Below are 14003 nucleotides of genomic sequence, written 5' to 3'. Positions count from 1 at the left end.
CAGACCTTGCTATAGCTCCAGCCCCCCGCCCCCCGCCCCCCTTCTACTGGGGGGGGGCGCCCCCGGTGCGCCCCTTCTGTCGGGAGCGGCGCCTCCTGCCGGAGGCCGGGGCGCTGGAGACAGCCCCACCCCGCGGGTGACAGGGAGTGTGTGGGGGGGTGTCCCCGTCCCTCCCCAAAGCCCCCGGCTGTGGCACGGCGGCCAGGGCCGCCGCCAGCTCCTCTCCGACCTCCAGGAACCGTAACGAACCTCTGAGTTGTACGGGGTCACCCACACGGACATCCTCATTCCTTCCTTCCTTCCTCTTTCCTTCCTCTTTCCTACCTCCTTCCTTTCTTCCTCCTTCCTCCCTCCTGTTTTCCTCCTTTCCTTTCTTCCTCTTTTCTTCCTCCTTTCCTTTCTTCCTCCTTCTTTCTTCTCTCCTTCCTCCCTTTTCTCCTTTTCTTGCTTTGTCCCCCAGGACCGACAGGCTGCCACATTCTGTTACAGACCACCCTGAAGCACCCAGACAAGCCCCCACCCAGGGGACGGACTGACTGCAGGTGTGGAAGGTCATTCAGCATCAGATCCTGCCTAGTTAAATGTTGGAAGTCATGTGTGGGATGCAGATGTATAGGATACCCGAAAGCACACACGTTCAAATGTACGAAGAACCTTTTGTAGGTGTGTTTGCACCTATGAAAGCTGGGAAAATCATTCAATAAAAATTATACCCTGCCAAAAATGAGCTGGTCTGCACACAAGCGGAGCTATTAAATACCTCAGAGGTAGGTCACCGAGGAAGCGGAGTTGCTAATTGCCATGTGTAGAGCAGCTGGGCTCACAAAGTGCAGTGGGTTTTGTACAACCTGTGTGGATTTCATACGGAAATAAGCCAGATGACCTGTGGAAAACCAGCTCTTTTTGGTGGTCTTCATCACATTCCTCACAATGGTTTGGCTAGTTGATGCATCTCCTCTTGCATCTGAACCCCTCTGAGTGATGCTGGTAGGGAGATGGATTTGGGGTGAACTAACAAAAGACAGGGGAAAAAACCCAAGAAACCACAATCTGCAGCCTACGTGTGACTCAGGAGCTGCAGAGCTGGAAAAAAACGTGTGTGTTTCCTGTTTTTTCACTGCAGGAAGCCTCAGGCGGGCAGCACCCTCACCATGGTCCGAGGTGCAAGTGTGATGCAGGAGGAAATGAAACACGCAGGCTCGTGCCTGTGCTCCTTAGGCTGTTGTAGCTCTTGTTGTATCAGAAATGTCTTGGAAATACCTTTTTTGGTTGAAAACCAGGATAATGAATGGTGGGGACCTCCTAAGCAGGTGTAGCCCCAGCACCTCCCTAGGGAAGGAGCAGTCCTGGTATGTCCAGATGCTGCGCCCCCCCCTGCGAGGGTTAGAGGAGGAGGCGTTTGCTATGGGCCAGGCAGGAGGACAACCACACCATCCAAGGGCAAGAACAAAGACCTCTGGGAACATCTGAGGTTGCACCATGCAGCTGTTTGTTATTTTCCTCTGGATTCCCCCCAAAAAATTCCCAGAAAGCACAAAAGAAGGTTATTTCCTCCAGTACAGATCCCTGCCTTTCTGCGGGTGTGTGTTGTCTTGCATCGCTGAGCATCTCAAAGATAGAAGGGTTTTCACAGCATGGGCGAGACCACATCTGGGCACTGGGTCCAGTTTAGGGCTCTGCAGTGCAGGGAACCCTGTGGATGCTCAGAGCAGGGCTACAGCTACCCCATATTCCTATCCAGCCTGAATTTATTCTCTGGTTCCATTCATAGCAACTTCAAGATGACTTCTAACGCTTTCCTTATCTCACGGGGTCCCACCTTCCACTGTGGTGGGCCTGTGGGGTGCTGGCATGTCTCCAGCAGCCACCACGCATGAAGAAGACCAGCTGAAGCTTTGTATGGGCAACCTGGGTGGGAGTCCCAGTTGTACAGGATTGACACACTGCATCACGTCGGACCCCTGTGGCGTGGACACCAGAAGGATGGTGAGCATCAACCCTGCTTGGGTGGTAACTTCTATCCCTCCTCCAGGAGCGGGTGGGAAGAAACAGCGAAAGCACAACCCTAACCCTCCACCCCACCCCGCGCTGCTGCTCAGCCACGAAATCCCTTCCGGAGAATATTAATGAGAAGGGGGTGGGGAGAATATAATGTTTTTTAAAAAAAGCCCCGAAGCCTACCCGGGGCTGCTGGTGGCCTCTGGAGCTTCCTTCCCCAGTTTCCCGCTCCCTCCGCCCCACCTTCAGCCCCACGCGAATTTCCCCCCCGTGGACGCCCGGCCGGTGATGCTCCGGGAGCGAGTACGGGGCGGGGGGGGGGGGGGGGGGGGGGGGGGGGGGGGGGCGCGGTGCGCAGGAAGGGGCGGGAGCAGCGCGGAGCGGCCGCGGGCAGCGCCGGCGGAGGGACCGGGGTAGGAGAGGGACGGGACCGGGGCGGGGACCGGGGACAACACGGCCCGGGGAGCAGCGGGATCGCGGAGCAGAGGCCGGGGCAGCACCGGGAGCAGCGCTGGGGACGGTACCAGGGCGGTACCGGGGGCAGCACCGGAGGCAGCCGGGAACGGAACCCGGGCACGGGGACATGCGGAGCGACTGTCAGGAGCAGCAGCGGGGACCGTGCCGGGGTTGGGGCAGGGGGTAGCACGGAGGGGATGCGGAGGGGCGGCCCAAAGGCCACCGGGGACGGTTGGGTGGGCGACACTGGGACCGTGGAGGGGCAACTGGGGGCAGCCAGGAGTAGAAACTGGGGGGGGGGGGGGGGCGGGACGGACGGACGGACGGGACACGGGGAGATGCGGAGGGGCAGCCTGGGGGGCACCGGGGCCATGAAGGCATGGGTGGGAGCAGCACCAGGGGTAGGTAGCGGGGCATCGCTGTGGGTCGGTGCCAGGGGCTGTGGGGGGCCTCTGCCTGCCAAGGGCCAAGGTGGGCTGGGTGCTTGCTGCTGCGGTGATACCAGGGCTGGGGGGGTCTCTGTTGATTCTAGCCCTTGGAGCAGGGGTTCCCTTTCCTGAAGCTGCCTTGGATGGAGCGAGCCAACGAGCTGCCAGACCCCAGTCCTCAGCCAGGGAAAGAAGGGGAGACCCTGGGAGACCCCCTTGCAGGTGAGGAGCTCATTCCCATGGTGGAAGGACCACCCAAGCCCCACCACCATGTCTCTCCCCCCACTTTCATCCTCCCTGAATCTGCTGGCGTTGAGGGTGACGAAGTGGCAGAGCTCCGCGCCTGCCCTTCCACCGTCCCCTGCCATGACATGGTTTCCCTTCAAGAAATCGAGACATTGCTCTTGTTTGCAACCCATAGCAGCATGTGCCACCAGAATGAAGGAAGAGCTGAACCTGAACCGAGAAAGTTCTGAGCGAGGGCACGGAGTTGCAGAACGGGAAGGAAATGAGAGCAAGACGAGGCTGGGAGAGGATAAACTCATCACTCACGGAGGAAACCAAAAAATCACCAAAGATTCCAAAGCCCAGTACAGAACCGCAACCAGGGATAAGAAGTACATGTGCAACGAGTGTGGAAAAAGCTTCGGGCAGAGCTCCAACCTTATTGTGCATCAGCGGATCCACACCGGAGAGAAACCTTATAAATGCCACGAATGTGGGAAGTGCTTCAGGCAGAGCTCAAACCTCATCGTCCACCAGAAGACTCACACAGGAGAAAAGCTCTACGAGTGCCCCAAGTGCCAGAAGTGCTTCCCAGACAGGTCACTGCTTATCAGGCACAAGAGGGTCCACACAGGAGAAAAACCTTTTAAATGCCAGCAGTGCAGGAAAAGCTTCCTTCACCAGTCGAGACTTCTTGTCCACGAGAAGGTGCATGTAGGAGAACAACTCTGCCAGTGTCCTGAGTGCGGGAAACACTTCAGGGAAAAATCCAAGTTGCTGCAGCATCAGCGGCAGCACATGGGAGAGCGACGCTACAAGTGCTATGAGTGCGGGGAGGAGTTTGGGCAGAGCTCGGACCTCAACCTCCATCAGAGGATCCACGTGGAGGAGAAGCTCTACCAGTGCTCCACGTGCAAGAAGTGCTTCAAGGACAGGTCCACCCTCATCAGGCATGAGACAGTGCACACAGGGGAAAAGCCCTACAAATGCCACGAGTGTGGGAAGAGGTTCACCCGCAGCTCGGACATCATTGTCCACCAGCGGACACACACTGGGGAGAAACCCTTCCAGTGTCCCGAGTGCGGGAAGAGTTTCAGCCACCGGTCAAATCTTTTCCGACACCAGAGGATGCACACAGGGGAGAAGCCGTATAAGTGCGAAGAGTGCGGGAAGCGATTCGGGCAAAGCTCAGAGCTTATCGTCCACCAGCGGACCCACACCGGGGAGAAGCCCTACCACTGCTCTGAGTGCGAGAAGTTCTTCAGAGGAAGGTCAACCCTCTTCAGGCATGAGAGGCTGCACACAGGAATCAAGCCATACGAATGCAGTGAGTGCGGGAAAAGCTTCGGGCAGAGCGGAGACCTCATTGCACACCAGCGCTTCCATACAGGTGAGAAGCCCTACCAGTGCTCCCAGTGCCGAAAGTTCTTCAGCAACAGGTCCAGCCTCGTGCGGCACCAGCGGCTCCATGCTGGTGAGAAGCCCTACAAGTGCCACGAGTGCGAGAAGAGCTTTGGGCAGAGCTCAGACCTCATCGCCCATCTGCGGACTCACACTGGGGAGAAGCCCTACCCCTGCCCGGCCTGTGGGAAGAGCTTCAGCAGGAAATCCAACCTCATCGTGCATCAGAGGGTGCACAGAGGGCTTTGCAAGTGCCAGAAATGCGGGAGAAGCTTCCAGCCCAACTCACATTTTGGCATGACAGTGGGGAAGGACTCTCGCCAGTGCCCCCAGTGTGCAGAGGGTTTTGAGAAGGGATCAAACCCCATTGAACACCAGAGATAACACCAGGGAGAAACAGCTTTGTGAGTGCTCCAAGCAGTGAAGGAGTTTTGGGAAGCGTTGAGATGCTGTACATGAAAGAGAAAAAATCAGCGCTTCTCCTAAATAAAACTCTTCAAAGACTGCAAATGTGGGGAAAAAAAATAACCCCACCCCATGCAAATGATCTAAAGTAGGCTGATGACTAAATAATATACTTTTTTTTAATGCTAATTATTTCTTCTTATTATTGAGTTTACTCAGTAGGTCCATGATCCACTCACTCCCATCACTCCTCAGTCAAACCATCTCCTGTTTCAGGCTTTACGTCATCCCATCATCTGTCTTTAAAGCCTTTAAATCACCCTTCCTTAAATCCTTTGACATTTTCCAGGTACCTTTCAGCACCTCAAAGATACTGTAGAAATCCATCTTCCTCTGCACATCCTTCCCTCGCCTTTGTATGTATGCACCTCAATAAAAAAGAGCCCTCTGTTCCTAAGGAATATCATCTTTTCCTTCTATTTTTCTGCTAGCTAAATTGCTAGATATTACATTTTTATTTGCTCTTCACAGCAGGGAGAAGTTGCTGCTGTTAAAAAGCGAAGAGGGGAAAACTGCAAAGAGCTTCGTAAAGATGTTGGTGACCAGGGGATAGGAGCTGCTTGTTTATAACGTGGGAGAAAACAGTGAGATCTTGGTGAAACCCAGTGTCTGGGAACTGGCCTGGGGCTGGTCCTTGTCCCTTCCAGTTTTGCATCCTGGAGGAAAGCAAGCTTTGGGGAAATCGCACTTTCCCAACAGGTTTTGGGGGAGTTGGGGGGGGTGTGGGTGTGGGGGTACGTGAAGGAGTCAGGTGGGTTTCTCTTGTTCCTGAGCTGGGGTTGAGCTTGGAAGCTGCTCAGATTTGGTTAGTGGAGCCAAAACAAGCCTTGGTGCAGGAAGCTCCAACTAAAGCCTGACCACGACTGGGAAATCTGGTCTCTTTGGCCAGACTATTTCTGCCTTGGTTTCCAGAAAAGCCAGCAGCTGCTTGGCTTTGCCGTGCCAGACACAGGCTCACAGGGATGAAGACCACCTTCAAGTCCTTTACCAGGCTTTCATGACCTAGTGTGAGAGACAGTCCATAGCCATTGGGGTGCTCCAGGTATTTTATGAAGAGCTTGGTTCTTTGGTTTCATCTTCCTCTTCCCTTTCCTCTTCTTTGTGCAGTGGGACCTACTTCCCATTCCCTTTTCTCTCCTTATCTCCTGCTTTCCTCCGAAATACTTACAGCTGCCCGTGGTGGCCACCACAGCAAAGATCTGCAGGAACACCATAGAAATGGTATCACCGCTGCTTGCTGGCGTGGTTGTTGCCACCTTTTCTGTTGATGTAGCTGCCCTATAACTTTCTGACCTTAAACCAGCACTAATCTCCAATGCATTTAGAACCCAGGTGGTCTGTTGGGGCAGTCAATCTATCACTGATAGCCAAAACTGAGTATCTAAGCTGTAATTGTTACACCACAGTGCTGCTTTGATATGAGATGGTAGTTGGTTTCTCCCATGCCACTCTGCAGGGTTGGGCTGGAGTTGCATTAATAATGTCCTGGCTGTGAACTGGTGGTGAGGGTCACATCACACAGTTTCTGAATGTTGTGAATGGATAGATGGTCCAGAAAAGGTTTATCTAGTGTTTGGATAGAGAAGTGAGAGTATCACTATCACTTCTTGGCCAAATTCAGGTCTGTGGCTACTTATGTGTCATCACGGCCACCCAAGACCTTAAAGTGGTCTCTGGCAAGCCCAGGCACCTTCCCAGTAGGGATCTCCCCATCTCCTGGGCACCAGCTGACAAGGTGATGGGACCATTCCATATAGCAATGGAATATGGTCACCTAGCCAAAAGCAAGAGGACAGGGTTGTCCACCCACAGCCCTCCTGGATGCAGACAAGGAGATCAGGGTGTTCCTGCTCTCATTCCTACTCTCCATCCCATGTCCTGCAGGGTTAGAAGTAATAATATCATTTACAAGCAGACAGTGCAGCAGAAAGGGGAAAAGACAGAAGATAAAAGATGGGACCATGGGGTGCAGCTCTCACCTCTGCAAGGGTCTCCTGAGGTCTCCGGTTCCTCTGTTGGGGATTGCCTTTCCGTTACTCCATCCCCTCAGCTCAGTCTGGCTCTGGAGCAGCTGGCTAGAGTGGGCAGGGTCGCTGCCGTCCTTGGGAGGAAGAAAACTGCTTCTCTAAGGGGAGAGAAAACAAATATATGATAAATCCTTCTCACACATGAGATGCTGCTGTGTGGTAACACTCCACATCATCGTACCCACCACACAAATAGGGACAATTAAGAGGTGGATTTCTTGCAGCAGTAGGAAATCCTGGAGTAGTTCAACCTGGAGGGCATCCCTGGACCATCCCCATGCTCAAAGGCAGAGCCAACACCTTCGCTTCGCTCCGAGCTGTGTCCAGGTGAGGGTTGAACCTCTCCAAGGACAGAGACACCCCCTCCCCAAAATCTGGGGAGGTCTCATACATGATGATAATTTTTCCCCTTTGCCATAATTTTCCCTTGGTGAAGGGTGAGGGATCCATCCATGTGTCCCCCCCCCCCCGGCCCCTTCCCCCGAGTGGATGCAAAAAGTGTTGCATCCCCCCACTTTCGTCTTCTCTCCAGGCTGTAAAACAGCCATAAGAAGCTAAAAAACCACCCACCTCCCAATATTTTTTTTTTTAACAAACACCCTGGAAAAGGTTTCATTTTTTTGCAAGGGGAACTTTTCCCGGCTCTATCCCGGGCCGGGGTGAGCGGGACCACTGGTGCTAAGTGTCCTAGGAGCAGTGCCGAAGACGGCCCTCTCCACACACACCCCCTCCCCGCTACCAGAGCAGGCAGCGATGCCCAGGCAGCTCTGGCGCTGCCTTGGTCCTTCTCCACCTGGGCCCACAACAGCTCCATGGATGCTTCTGCACCTTCCTGTCTGCCACCTCCCCAGCCACCTGGCTACCCCCCTTCACATCCCTGGGTCCCCCCCCTTGGATGCCTGGGTCCCCACCACTGGATCTCTGGATCTCCACCCAGACATTTGGGTGCCCCCCACCCCAAACACCTGAGTCCCCATCCCAGCTCCCATCCCAGCTCATGGCAACCCAGGTGTGGACCTCTGTGGTCACAGGGGGGTGGGTTTTGAAGGGGTCGGTGTACCCCACCCCACCTGGGACCACCCTTCACCTGCTGCCATGTGGCTCAGGGACTGCATGTGGCCTTAGCAGGACCTTACCATCCCTCCATGGTGACCCTTTTACCATCATGGAGCATCTACAGAGCGGGGGGATCCACCCTATCCTCTTGCCGCGACCTGCTGCTGGATGGGGACAGTACTAGGATGTCGGCGCATCCCTTGGACACTCCCCACTCCAAAAGCCTTCAAGCCTGCTGCAGGCCCACCAGCCTGGTTCTGCTGGAGCAGCACCAGGGTCCAGCTCAACCCTAGATGTCCCCCCACCCCATGGGCTGCCCTCCCGGCTTCTTCCCCACCATATAATCCTTCGGTATCAGTGGGATTGGAGATGTTGGATGCCCACCAAAGTCAAGGGAAAAACCAACCTGCACTGTGGGTCTGGAGATGTAGGTGAGGGTCCACCCAGAATTTTGGGCACAGGCATGGAAGTTTTTGGACCGGTACCATCACTGTGGTCTCTGGGCTGTGCCACAGAGCAGCTTCACATCACCAGAAGCTGAAGCTGGTTGCACACTCCAGCCATAACACCAGTACTGGGACCAGTTTGACCCCAAGGTGACAAGAGGCAGGCACAGAGGGTGCCTGGGATGGGGAGAGTGGAGACCTGCATCCCGAGACTGCCACATCCTCCCAGTAAAAACCACCAGCCCCAACACAGAGCTCTCACTGGTGTTTCTCATGGTGGCACGGTTATCCCACCCATGGCACCAGCACAGATGAACACCCTCCTGCAAGCCACAATGATGACCCAAAGCATGCCACCAAAGGCAAGAAACAGGTTATTTATTGAATATTTGATATAAATTGCCTCCAGTGGTTTCCTTTTGGGCCACTAATCCTTTTAGTTTGTGCTCTTTTCACTGAAATCTCACTCTCATCCCTTGGATTGCCTGGAGGATGCTCTCTCCTGTCCCCAGCAATGACAGTTGTTTTAATTTTCTCCACCATTTAAAACATCTACACCTGCCAGAGGAAAAATGCTTATTCCTCTAATACTCCTCTAGCAATATAAACTTTCCTTATATTTTTATCATATGCACAAATATCTAGTATGAAAATAAAAATCTCCTTAGGAACAGCCAACCCATTTTTTTTAAGTTGAGGTTTAATGCATCAAGGCTGGATGTGTGACAGACACTTGGACAGGAGCAGGGACCATGTCTCAGCTAACCTTAAAAAAATGCAACAGCAAGATGTTAGGGAAAAAAAAGAAGGAAGAGGATGATAGAAGGGCTCTCACCATGGAGAAAACAGTTTGGATGAAGCTTCTGGGGGAGCTAAGTGAAGGCTACTGAATGATCTACATGATAATGTGAGGAATTAGGAGGAACTGGCCTTTTTCCATCACTGATGAACCCATGCTGTAGTGTTGAACTCTTTTTTTCTTCCCCTGAGTAGTCTCTGACTTAAAAAAAAAAAAAAAAAAAAAAAAAAAAAAAAAAAAAAAGGTTAAATCTCACACAGGAAGATGTCCCACGCTCCTCTCATTTCTTCTTCTTTTGTGTGATCTTGGCGCCAAGCCAAGCCAAGATAAGCCAAGCCATTTCTCCTCTTCCAGGCACTTGGGAGGATTTTTTTCTCCTCTGCATCACCTCTGCTGATCAAGGAGGCCTGATGCCTCCTTGAGGGGCTTTGTACACTCGGAGCACAGGGACAAGCTGTCCTCCATGCCCACCTTCCTGGCAGCACCAGTGCTAGAGTCTTCCTCTGAGCTCTTCCCACATTTTGAGCGTTCTCCAGTTCTGTGTCTTCTGTGTCCCTGCTGATGAACGATGAGGCTGGATTTCCTGGTGAATCTCTTCCCGCACTCGGCACAGGGGTAGGGCTTCTCACCTGTGTGGGTCCGCTGGTGAGCGATGAGGTCTGAGCTCTGCCCGAAGCTCTTCCCACAGTCGTGGCATTTGTAGGGCTTCTCCCCCAGATGCCATTTCTGGTGTTTAACGAGGCTGGATTTATTGCAGAAGAACTTTCCACACTGTGAGCAGTGGTAGGGCTTCTCTCCTGTGTGAAAACGTTGGTGGGTGATAAGGTCCCCACTCTGGCCAAAGCTCTTCCCGCACTCAGAGCACTCATAGGGTTTCTCTCCTGTGTGTAACCGCTCATGCCTGAAGAGCCCATACCTCCCCCGGAAGGATTTTTCACACTGGGAGCACTGGTAGGGCTTCTCCTCAGTGTGCGTTCGCTGGTGGATGGTGAGCTCTGATCTCCGGGCGAAGGTTTTCCCGCACTCGTGGCAGGTGAAGGGTTTCTCCCCAGTATGTACAATCTGATGGGTGAAGAGGTTGGACCGTTGGCTGAACCTCTTCCCGCACTCAGAGCACTCAAAGGGTTTCTCTCCTGTGTGAATCCGCTGATGGACAATGATGTCCGAGCTGCGGGTGAACCTCTTCCCACACTCTAGACACTTGTAGGGCTTCTCTCCCGTGTGCACTCTCTCGTGTCTGATGAGGGTTGACCTGTCCTTGAAGAACTTCTCACATGTTGAGCACTGGTAGGGCTTTTCCACCATGTGACTTTTCTGATGGGAACTAAGGTCTGAGCTTTCCCCAAACTCCTTTCTGCACTCTTGACATTTAAAAGTCTTTACTCCTCTGTGCAACCTCTGATGGCAAATGAGCTCTGACCTGTCCTGGAAGCATTTCTTGCAGTGGGAACATTCATAGAGACTTTCTTCTGCAAAAAGCTGCTGATCTCCCTTGCCACGGGTGAATTCATCCTTCTGCTCCATCCCCAGGCATCCCTCCATCCCCTGGTTGCTCTCAGAAGCTCTTCCATGGTTATTCCCTTTAGATTTTACCACAGTTTCACCCTCTTCAGCTCCACCAGGACATCCCTGGTCTGCACGGTGCCCTTCACCCTCCATCTGCATCCTGTCTCCTGCTGGGTTAGATGGAAATTGAGTTATGTTTTGCCCCAGGATGGAACAGTACCCAAATACATTGGTGGCTGTTTCCAGGGACCACTGAGTTGTGGGCTGGAGGATGACTGCAGAGGGATGATTTTCAAAGGAGCACCCCACCAATATGCCCCTCACCCACTGATGGAGTGAAATGAAAGGAACACCTGGTGGCTCCTCTCCCGTACCCCAATTTCTCACCTGCATGGATGCGCCCAGAGCCGCCCATCTCCTCTCTCACCATGGGACCAGGTGCCACCGTCTCTCCCCCTTCTTCCATCCAGAGGCCGATTTGGGGCCAGAAAGCCCTATTTTGGGGGCAGATACACTGCTGTCAGTGCTCCCTTCCCCAGGAGTGCACAGCCAAATCACGGGTGGGACACCCGCTCTTCCCCAGGGTGGGAGGATGGTTTTCCACGACCCCTTTGATTGCGATGCCGTCTCCCCCACACCCGAAATCACACAGCACAGCACCCCTGGGCCACTCCTTATCCTCCCCTTGGGGTAAGCGATGCTGTGGGTCGCCTGACCCCTGGGGCTGGGCGATGCGGTCCTGTCCCGCCAGGGTCCCCAGGATGCTCCGCTCAGCTCTGCCCGCAGCAGCCGCAGCCGCTCTGCGTTGCTGGCCGGGTTGCTGTGCTGAGGCACAGGAAAAAGCCGAGGGGGAGGTGCGGGGGAGGGGAGAGAGTTCCGGCTGTGCTGAGGCTGTTTGGGAGATGCCTGTGTTTATTTACCGGCTCCCTTCATGCCTGGCTGATCTCCATCCCTTGGTGGCAGATGTGAGAGGAAATGAGGACCGTCAAGACGGAAGCCTGAAAAAATTTAAAAAAATAAATTGGGGGGTAAGAGGGGGTGGGGGGTGGAAACATGGTAAAGGCTCTTCCTCTTCCTTGCTGCAGCGTGGGGGTGTGTGCCGTGCAACAGGGCTTTTGTTCACGGATAAACCGTACGGGCTTTCTCCGGGACCCTTGGTTTTCTGGAAGTGATGAAGACCCCTGTCCCAGACCCTGAGGCTTGGATCAAGGTACAGTGGTAGCTTGCTCGATTCCCAGCGTGCAGTCCACCGACTGGGCTGGTAATGAGTGGATTTCTGTAACTCCTCTCCCAGAGGCATGCCATCGAGGAGAGGCAGGACCAAAAGCATCGCTGCACCCGTTTTACGCCTAAATATGTGTGTGCAGGACATGGCTGCTGTTGGCTTCTGCTCTCTCCAGAGGCCAGTTTTTTATAGCACTTGCTTTGTTTTGCACTTATTTAGGATGACCCAGGCTCCTGCCTGTGCTTATCAAAAATGCTCAGGGCTCCTGAACCAGCAGACATCTCCTGTCAGTATTTTTCCCCATTATAACCATGTTGTCTTTATGGCTGCTCCCATTGCAGGGGACCCCCCCGGCATGTTCCCTGCTCCCCACATCTCCAGGTGGTCCTGGCACTGTCCTGAGCACGTAAGATGCTCTCAGCTGGCAAAAAGATGAGCTGCACTGGAGGCTGAGCATGCACAAGGGGTACGTGCATGGGGGCATCGTCCTGGGGAGCCACCTGCACGCCAGCCAAAAGCTGGAGAACCTGGTGGAGCTGGGACTGGAGGGCTGGACGTCCCTGACAGTGGAGCTGGAGGGGATGTGCCTGCAGGTGGGGTGGCCTTGGGGTGTTCCTGCATGTGGGGAGAGCTGTGATGGGTCCGAATTCCCATGTATCCCTGCATCAAGGGCACGTTGGGTTTGCAGGATGGTGGGGATGGGCTCTGGGATGGCTTCTGCACTGCTGTGGGTCCCACCGTGTGGGACCAGGCACCGAGTCTGTTGTGCTTCCCTTCTCCAGGACATCGGGAGCACCATGAGTGAGTACGTCCCATCCTGGGCACCCTTACTGTGGGATGCCATGGGTGGGCTCCCGGGGAGGTCTTAAAGGGACCCCAGGGTGGGCAGAGGCAGGGTGGTAGGCACCGCGCTGTGGGGATGGGCAAGGGGGGTTTGGGGAAGGTGGGATCTGCTGCGTGGGGTGGTGTGACAACCACCCATCGTGGTGCCCTGGAGTGTTGCACCCCACCATTGGCAGAGCTCAAAATGAGTTCCCCTAAAATCCTCTGGAGCCAGAAGAATGAACGTGGGGGGAGCAAAGAGGGGAAGGCCCAGCACACCGGTGCCTCTCTGGTACTGGGAAAGCCCAAAACTAGCATACAGTGCTCCTCCAGATGTCAGCTCCCCCCTCCACACACAGGTTCCTGCAGATGTGGCACCACCCCGTGCTGCAGCTGTGCTCCCTGTGGAGCCCGAAAAAACTATCTGGCAGCGGTGGGATTCGAACCCACGCCCCCGAAGAGACTGGAGCCTTAATCCAGCGCCTTAGACCGCTCGGCCACACTACCCTGCTGGAAAAAGTTCAACTCATTACATGAAACAGGAAGACAAAAATTGGTGAATCCCACAAAATTCTTAGGGGGTTGTGAGATGGGAATGAGTTCTCAGCCCTTTCCTGCCACCCCGGGGGTCACGCTATCCTTGGGTTCATTATGGAAAATAATACGAAAAGAAATCGGGAATTCTGCAAAATTCGTCATGGGGTGTTTTAAAGCGAGTTGGGAAATGGGGTCTCAGCCCTGTCCTGCCACCCTGGGGGTCCCGCTCAGCTCCTTGTCCCTTTGGAAGCCAAAGGACAGAGCTCTGGGTAGGTAACATGAACAAGGGAGCTTGGGGACAGTTCCCAGATGCCCAGAACCTCCTGGTTTTGGTCTTGTCCCCAGTTTTCTGCCCAGCTTCACTGCTGCAGCTTACACAAACCCTGGCAGCCTTTTTTTTTTTTTTTTTTTTTTTTTTAATCAATAAAAAACCTGGAATTTCCAAAGAAAGATAGTGGATGTTTGTAGAAATTTATCCCAAACACCCATGGGTTGGGTTTTTTTTTTCCTCAAATACAGGTGAATCAAAATTCCATTGACACTCCCAGGGTAAAAAGCCATTATTTTCTGCAGTGGTCCAGCTGTCATCCTTTTTGGGGATATACAATTGCT

General features: G+C 54.0%; 2 protein-coding genes and 1 non-coding gene across 7 annotated transcripts; 1 reads left to right on the top strand and 2 right to left on the bottom strand.

Moving 5' to 3' along the window:
- Positions 1 to 2358: 2358 nt before the first annotated feature.
- Positions 2359 to 5370, top strand: LOC121080250 (zinc finger protein 883-like). 4 transcript variants are annotated; one of them, XM_040578101.1, is made up of 3 exons: positions 2359 to 2411; positions 2987 to 3104; positions 3304 to 5370. In XM_040578101.1, exons 2-3 carry the CDS (start codon positions 3026 to 3028, stop codon positions 4890 to 4892), a joined length of 1668 nt encoding a protein of 555 aa, XP_040434035.1. In that variant the 5' UTR covers positions 2359 to 2411; positions 2987 to 3025; the 3' UTR covers positions 4893 to 5370. The 4 variants fall into 4 exon arrangements, with proteins under 4 accessions (XP_040434035.1, XP_040434036.1, XP_040434034.1 ...); XM_040578102.1 differs by lacking the exon at positions 2359 to 2411 and adding an exon at positions 2421 to 2594; XM_040578100.1 differs by lacking the exon at positions 2359 to 2411 and adding an exon at positions 2421 to 2624.
- Positions 5371 to 8861: 3491 nt separating this feature from the next.
- Positions 8862 to 11626, bottom strand: LOC121080262 (zinc finger protein OZF-like). Of its 2 annotated transcripts, none has more exons than XM_040578158.1 (2): positions 11195 to 11626; positions 8862 to 10977 (listed from the first exon to the last, which is right to left on the bottom strand). In XM_040578158.1, the coding sequence occupies exons 1-2, from the start codon at positions 11271 to 11273 to the stop codon at positions 9686 to 9688; spliced, it is 1371 nt and encodes a 456-aa protein (XP_040434092.1). In that variant the 5' UTR covers positions 11274 to 11626; the 3' UTR covers positions 8862 to 9685. The 2 variants fall into 2 exon arrangements, with proteins under 2 accessions (XP_040434092.1, XP_040434093.1); XM_040578159.1 differs by having other exon boundaries at positions 8862 to 10974; positions 11195 to 11625.
- Positions 11627 to 13279: 1653 nt separating this feature from the next.
- TRNAL-AAG lies at positions 13280 to 13361 on the bottom strand. The gene has a single exon. It is a non-coding gene; the product is annotated as a tRNA-Leu (tRNA).
- Positions 13362 to 14003: the final 642 nt, after the last annotated feature.

This window comes from Falco naumanni, chromosome 24 (genome assembly GCF_017639655.2).
Source record: "Falco naumanni isolate bFalNau1 chromosome 24, bFalNau1.pat, whole genome shotgun sequence".
NCBI classification, from domain to species: Eukaryota; Metazoa; Chordata; class Aves; order Falconiformes; family Falconidae; genus Falco; species Falco naumanni.
This window is presented reverse-complemented; position numbering and strand designations above follow the sequence as displayed.